Consider the following 7,583-nt stretch of genomic DNA (forward strand, 5'->3'; position numbering starts at 1 on the left):
GGGCCTCGCTTAGCTGGCGTGCGTGGCCGAGCGGGCGAGCTTTTGGCCCTGGAGGCAGCGGGAGGGCGACGTGGCGCCCCCTACAAGACGGGGGGCCGTCGCTGCGTGTGTCAGGCAGAAAATCTTGCCCGCGCGCCTCCCTGCCGCCCGCCCGCTCGCCCCGCCCACGCACGCCATGCGCGCTACACCCGCTCCCTTATCTAACCTCCCGCCCGCGCCACTGCGTCGCCCCAATGGCTCACCGGTCACCCCCACACCCTGGGGGCCCGTCACCCTGACTCACCGCCCGACCAACATGACGTAAAGGGCGACGCCGCAGGACCAGATGTCGGCCTTTTTCGCGTCGTACTTTGACCGATTAGCGTTGCGCAGCACCTGCGCGGCAGGATTTGGCATCGGAACACCCGGGGTGTTAGATTGCATGTGAGAACGGGGCCAAAGAGGGGGGGAAGAGGGGTGCATTTGCTGCTGAATAGAGGGCAGAGGCAGGGGACAGCACGCAGAAAGCCCTCCGCCGCGCCCTGCGACCGAGCGGCTGGGGAATTGGGATCAGCGGCCATGTGGCGGCGCTGCCTCCGCCGGTGCTGCGACAATTGGCTGGCTTTTCTTGGCCACTCAGGCCACCCCCATGCATAAAGGCCGCACTGTTGCGCCGCCTCAGGTCGCATCTATTGCTTTCCCTGCTGTGGCAGCAGCAGCCAACACCCCTGCTGCGGCTCGAGCTGCTGCTGCTGCTGTCGCTGCCGCAGGCCCAGGCGCATGGCACAGCCGTGTGCGCCACCCACACCGTACTGGCACTCCGTGATGCCTCCCCCCCTCGTCCCCCGCCCCGCACCTCCGGCGCCATGTAGCAAAATGTGCCGGCCTGGGTGCGTGCCGAGCGCGAGTCGTGCTTGGAGTACCTGCAGGGGGGGGGGGGAGACGCCGACGGGTAGGGTCAGATGAGGTACATCGCATCAATACTCGTTCCCCCTGCAACGCAGGATGCAGTTGGCTAGGGCGACCACCCCAGGGCAATTGGCAGGCGTATGTCCAGTCAAGGACGCGGCGCAGTTGCTGAGAGGGAGCGAGGGGTGCAGGAGCCCAGCAGTTGGGCGGCGAAACCCAGCGGGGTTGGGGAGGGCATATGACTTGTTAGGGGCATCCACATTGGTCTACCCTCGTCGCCGCGCTTTAGCATTTTCGTTTGCACGGCCACCGCAAATCATGCAGGGCCGCGCCGTGCAGCCATCAGCGGCCGCCGCAGCCCCTAGACCAAGGCAGTCCGAGGCAGTGTAAACCTCGCACCCAAAGTCGCAGATCTTCACTATCGGCTTCGACAGGCTGGGGTGCGGCCAGTCCAGCAGTGTGTTCTCGAGCTTCAGATCCCGGTTGGCCACACCCTGATGGGGCAAATGGGCAGTACAGGGGCGGTGGGTGGGTGAGAGGGTGACGGGTTCAGAGGGACGCTGGGGGCCTGAGTGCACATAGCGCTTGCTGATTAAGTGCGCGCAACTCAAGGGATGTCGCCCCAGCCGGGGGCCGATCGGCCAGCCGTACCGTCGCCAAGAGCCGCGTTTCTCAGCACTGAAGCTCTGCCCCGTGAGCTGCGCCCTTGACTACCCTGCTGCGTGCTGCCCTGCAAAACCGGCCCGCAGCCCTGCCGTGCCCCGGCCAGTGCAAGGGCACTGGCCGAGATGAGGCCGACGTCGGGGACCCCTACGCCTCCTGTGCATGAAGCCGACAAAGCATGCGCGCCGCGCTGAGCGCCGCGCCTTTTTGTGGCAGTAGTCCACTCCGAGCACGAGCTGCTGGAAGCACCAGCGCGCGAAGGGCTCCTTCAGGCGGCCCTTGCTGCGCACGTAGCTGAAGAGGGAGCCCCCGCTGGCATAGTCCATCACGCTGACATCATCATGTGCCCAAGGTCGTTTTTGGGGGCGGACAGGGGGGAGGTGTCAGGGCAGGGTGTGCAGCGTTTGGAGGCGACCGTGCATGAAGGGACGTGGGGACGGGGCGCCGCGTCAATTACACAGGCTATTGCTGCGACGCGCACACCCGGAGTGGCCTGTGCGATGCCAAAGTTCGACGCCGCTGCGGTTGTGGCTTGGCCCCCGCACGCTCACATGTTGAAGTTGTTGGGAGACAGGAAAACCTCTCTGAAGCGGATAACCTGCCCGGTTCGACAGCAGGGCTAGAGAGTGTGGCCTCAAGGCCTGGCCCGCATTTGCCTGTACACCCCGTAGTAAGGACGCTGCGCGTTGCTCACTCCTTCGCGAGCAGCCCCTCAATCCTCGCAGCCCACGGGGCGTGCCGCATTGCACCGACCAGGCAGCGAAGGCCCCGCGCACGCCCCGCCCCTCGCCGCATGCCAGGTGATTTGGCGCAACCCACGTGTGGGTGGTACAGGCTGCTGTGGTTGACCACCTCCGCCTCTAGCAGGCGCGTGTCCAGGTACTGACGCGTCTGCAGGCAGCAACGGGGTCGCGGCGATGCTCAGCAGCGGTACGTGCAGCGCTGGCGCGGCGCAAGGCCAAGCTGCAACGGTGGCACCTGCCGGGCGGCGCTCACCAGCTTCTTGATCGCCACTTGCTCGCCCGTTTCCCGGTCTGTTGCCAGAACCACCTTGCCGAAACTGCCCTCCCCCAAGTCCTTGACGTAGGCGTAGCGAGCTGAAGCCATGGCTTCCGGAGGGCAGTCACCCTGTTGATCCCTGCTACCGCCCGGCTATAGCAGCGATAAGCAAGTGGTTGTATCCAGTAGCTGTGCTGTCGGCTCGATGACCCGAGGTACTGCAATGTGGCCGCTGTCACACTCGAGGTGAGCTCGTGTACTGTAGATCTCGTGCAAAACGAGTTCGAGGCCTGTTTGATACAAGGTAGAAATCGCGGCAGATTCATGTAGCGCTGCCTTGTTGAAGGGTGGCCGGCTGTCCGTGCGCACAAAGTGCGGGCGTAACTCTGCCCCACAAAGTGCTGTCATCACACGAAGGGTCACAGATGATTAGCAAACGTTTTCCATACGAAAAGATGGAATATTAGTACTGCCAGCTTTTGTCAGTACATTGCCTGCACATACATCAACCAATCCAATGGCTGTGCAACCTGTGAAGCAGCAGGGACTGGTGCGGGGCTGTGTGGGGGCTGGTTCGTCCCCATTGTGATGATTGGTGAGGTTGGCAGACAGATCTTTGGTGTGAAGGGGACCACAGGCTAATTTCAAGGCAGTAGCTGCCAGTCCTCAATTCAGGCCTTTGGGGACGATGGCCCCCCAAAACGCATCCAGGCTGGGCAACAACAGTCTTTGCATTCATTTGGCTTTGGTGAAAGCGCGTGCTGCAATTTTTCTGCTGCACATGCCGGTCCACGTCCTGCATTGGCGTATGCATTGACATGCGCACTCATACGCGTGCATGCGCTCGCATGCGCGCGCACGCACACACACATATGCGCGCGCGCGCACACACACACACACACACACACACACACACACACACACACACACACACACACACACGCACGCACGCACGCACGCACGCACGCACGCACGCACACACACACACACACACACCCAATCATTGCTCACCCGTGCTATCGCACACCCTGCATCCCGCATCAGCCGTTTTATCTCTTCAAAGGCAGTACCATCCATCATCCGCCCCACCAGCTCCATGGCAGCTTCCAGCAGGCGGGGTGCAGACCGCAGCTGCTCAGGGTAGCATACGCGCATGCGCACACGCACACGTGCGCGCGCACGCGCACACACATACAATTTTGTAAGGCACCAACTTTGAAGGCATGTATTTGCCAGGCATGGAGCACTTGCGCTATGTGATCGCACACATGCTGCAAGAGCTTGCTTGTATTGCCTTCAGCTCCACGGTCTGCACAAAGCGCGTTAGCCAGCCAACCCAGCCGCACATGCATTGATGCGATTGCTGTTTCAACGCGCCCTCTTGCACAAGCTCGAGGCGTCCTGCGGCCATTTAGTGTGCTGCACAGTATGGCCCCACATGTTGCTTGGACACCACAATATGCAGAAATTGTGCGTCCAATGTCCTCTTTTGAGCACCATGCCGCTGCATCACCACACAGGTTTCGAGATGACTGCAGGGTTCTGTCACTTGTCTGGTTTCAAAGTTGTGCATTGTGCATGTGTTTCTCAAACGGCCCCATCTTACCGCATCCCTTGTCGCAAATGGCAGTAGAGCTGTACCCTGTCCATCGCGCTGTATCTCTTTTGAATTCGGCAGGTGCGACGTCAAAACGCGCGCAGCACGGGCACCGGCAGACGGCGGCGACTTCTGCACAACGCGGGCGTTGCCACAGGCGATTAGGCTGCCCCACCGTAGCGTTTGTGTATTCCTATACCTAATAAACCACTTTGCAATCAATTTTCAGTAAAGCCGATCAGCTTACAGCTTGCGATCCGTCCAGGAGGGAGGCTGCGAGCGGCTTGTGAGGCTAATTCGCGCGCGAGCAGCACTTTGGCTGTAATTACCAGGCGTGCGAGGCACTAGGTGAGTCCCGATCTCGTGCTCAAAGCAAGCCCTGCTTACGGGCGCCTTCACGCCAGCCTCGACGCAGAACGTCCTCTACATTTCCATGCGTATCTCTTCTTTTGCGTGCCTGGTGCCGTTGCACCGCGGGGCGCCATCTCAGAAGCAGCAGCAGCAGCAGCAGCAGTCCCGGCCACGGCTGGAGCAAAGCAGGCGCACTACATGCGCATCGGCCTGGGATACCGCCTTGCAACTGTGATATGTTTGGTCGCCCACCGCGCACCGTACACCCGCGCGCAGGCCGCCGACAGGCCCAGGCATCTACCCTTGCCGCTGCCAGCAGCAGCACAGACGGCAGCGATGGCGTCCGCCGCGGCCAACACTCTGGCGCGCACAACGCCCAAGAACCTCGAGTATGTCGTGTCAAAGGTGGACGCCGTCATGAACTGGGCGCGCATCGGCTCGCTGTGGCCGATGACGTTTGGCCTGGCGTGCTGCGCGGTGGAGATGATGCACGCCGGCGCCGCGCGCTACGACCTGGACAGGTGCGTGCAGGAGGGTGCTCACCATGCAGGCGCATGGCCCGGCAGATGCGAGCTGGCATGCTTGTGAGCGCGGCAGTCATGCGCGCTTGTGTGGCGGTCGGAAGACGTCATGCGCAGCGGCGCCGCGCATGACCAAACCGCCAGTCTCTTGCGCGATGCCAACAGGGTCTGGTCGCCTGGCAACAGCAGCTGTGCACTGGGGTGTACACATCGCCGCTTGTCAAGCGGCGCGCGCCACTTGCATACACACACACACACACACACACACACTGCATGTGGTCGGCAGAGCCCCCGCTGCAATGTCCTTGACGGCCTGCCTCCCGCAGCCTTCGCCCGTCCCGGCATTTGTCAGCGCCGTGGTCGCTCTACCCTCACCCTGTCTCTCGCCCCAACCCTGTCCCCCAGGTTTGGCATCATCTTCCGCCCCAGCCCGCGCCAGTCTGACGTCATGATCGTCGCCGGCACGCTGACCAACAAGATGGCCCCCGCGCTGCGCAAGGTGTACGACCAGATGCCCGACCCCCGCTGGGTCATCAGCATGGGCAGCTGCGCCAACGGGGGCGGCTACTACCACTACTCCTACGCGGTCGTGCGCGGTTGCGACCGCGTGGTGCCCGTGGACATCTACGTGCCGGGCTGCCCGCCCACCGCTGAGGGGCTGCTCTACGGCCTGCTGCAGCTGCAGGTGCGGCGCCTGTTTTTGGGGTTGGTGGGGCTCGGCAAGGCAGCCGCGTTTGGCACGCGAGCGGCGTGCCCGTCCTCACAGTCTTGCGCATAGGGTGAACATGGGTGCAAAGCCAGCGCTGACTCCCAGTCATATGTTTGCGCCCCTCATCTTTGCTTTGGCCCAGCTTTGTAGTCATAGCGCACTCGCTCAACCCTGCTGACGCCCTCACCCTCCGCGTCTCTTTGCTTTCCATCACAGAAAAAGATTCAGCGCGCCAAGACCGCAACCCTCTGGTTCCAGAAGTAAAGAGGCCCATTGTCAGACCCGCGCGCAATGGCTGGCGCGCAGCCCATGGCTGCGCGCACACGCGTTGCGGTTCTGCGCCCCAGCTTGATGCTTCCCCTCATACGCTTTGCACTGTGTTGCGTTGTCACGCGTTTGCTTTCATGGTCCACCTTTGCCCGTACTATTGGTGCATGCTTCTGAGTGATTTTGTTTGCAGAGATCTTCTGGGCAGCTACAGGCCCGCGGCTGATGCTGTTGGCCTGCGAACGTCAGTGTAACATGCGCGTTGCTCCAGAAATGGCTGTAGCGCTTGAAGAGGGCCTGACAGTGTCCCGCCCTACACAGCGCAAGACCACGGGTGATTCGCTTTGCAGAGCATAATACAAGTACAAGGTGGTGGGACGGCACACGAGACAACAGGCCCCTAAACTGGGCACCTTGAAGCGTTGTTCCTTACATGGCCTGAAACAAGGTGAAGCTGCGTGGTTGCCGCCCCCTACGCGGTTCGCAGAACCCCAGGGCCTTACTTGCACCGGGTCACTAAGGGGGGCCATTGGTAGGATTCCGCAAGAACGCTGCTGCCGAGCACTGCACTTTCAAGTCGCTGTGTGAGTTGCGCAGCTTGCGGCCACATGGAAAGAATTTATCCCAGGAGGCTAGCCATGCTCAAGACTGCTGCAGAGCCGCCCCGTGCTGTGAACAGCAACACCGCGTATCAGCATAGTCAACTTTGTTCTGCAACCAATTACGGATTGCATTGCCACCACCTGGCTGGAATCGGCGCTTTTGCAGTTGGAGCATGTGCTGCGACAGCAGAGCTTCCATGCCACGTTGGCTTTTGTGTTCCTGCCCACACCTGATCCGAAACGAGCTCAGGGTGAGCCCGTCCCGCTCATCAAACAAGCGAACGGCACAACAGCACAGTGGGCGTGCTGTATTGCTCATTCAGAGTGGTTTGCCCTCCCCCCGACCCGTCTGCAGCTGGTACGTCAGTCCTTGAATGCAGCCCCCGTGGTAGGCCTGCGCAGACCTGGGTCCTGGGCTGTGCTGCACGGTCACGTGTCAGCCATTCAACAAGGCAACATTAGGTCGTCGATTGACTGCAACTGTGGCTTTACCCAGCATAGATGCTTGCTTGTTAATCAGTTCCTGTCCCTTGCTGCATGGGTAGCAGGGCTTGCAGGGTGGCATGCACCACATGCCCCGTAGGCTGATGGGAATTAGGTCCGTCAGGATCCTCAACTCCCGAAGAACAGGAATTGCACCTTCAGTACAGCACTCTCACCTCAGTCACCACATTGATATATAATGCAAATGACAGGTAGGTTCCAGTAAATGCCTTGCATCACGGGTGACAGGCCAACAAGGGGCCCGCTCGGGTGTCACTGCACACAACTATTCTCGCGTTCTCCTCTGGGCTTGAAACCGCCCGGCGAGCAAAGGCTCAACACCCCACAAGCAGGCGGCGCTCCCGGCGAGCAGCCGGCGCTCCCGGCAGCCCTGTTCATGTTCACTGTTCCTCACCTTTTGACAGCGTGCCCTCAACATTGTGCAGCATGTTTTTGGATCCAGAGTCGACACGCACACGCACCGCTGCTCGGGCTGACAGTGT

General features: G+C 61.3%; 2 protein-coding genes across 2 annotated transcripts; one reads left to right on the forward strand and one right to left on the reverse strand.

Moving 5' to 3' along the window:
* Positions 1-279: 279 nt before the first annotated feature.
* MNEG_8847 (kinase) lies at positions 280-2,658 on the reverse strand (the record flags this gene model as incomplete). Its single annotated transcript, XM_014042680.1, has 7 exons — positions 280-375; positions 836-902; positions 1,288-1,382; positions 1,725-1,881; positions 2,103-2,149; positions 2,371-2,442; positions 2,548-2,658. The coding sequence occupies 7 exons, from the start codon at positions 2,656-2,658 to the stop codon at positions 280-282; spliced, it is 645 nt and encodes a 214-aa protein (XP_013898134.1).
* A 2,176-nt stretch (positions 2,659-4,834) lies between these two features.
* On the forward strand, positions 4,835-5,992 carry MNEG_8848 (NADH dehydrogenase (ubiquinone) Fe-Sprotein 7; the record flags this gene model as incomplete). The annotated part of the gene is made up of 3 exons (XM_014042681.1): positions 4,835-5,019; positions 5,425-5,704; positions 5,945-5,992. The coding sequence occupies 3 exons, from the start codon at positions 4,835-4,837 to the stop codon at positions 5,990-5,992; spliced, it is 513 nt and encodes a 170-aa protein (XP_013898135.1).
* Positions 5,993-7,583: the final 1,591 nt, after the last annotated feature.

Source organism: Monoraphidium neglectum, assembly GCF_000611645.1.
Source record: "Monoraphidium neglectum strain SAG 48.87 unplaced genomic scaffold scaffold01732, whole genome shotgun sequence".
NCBI lineage: Eukaryota > Viridiplantae > Chlorophyta > Chlorophyceae > Sphaeropleales > Selenastraceae > Monoraphidium > Monoraphidium neglectum.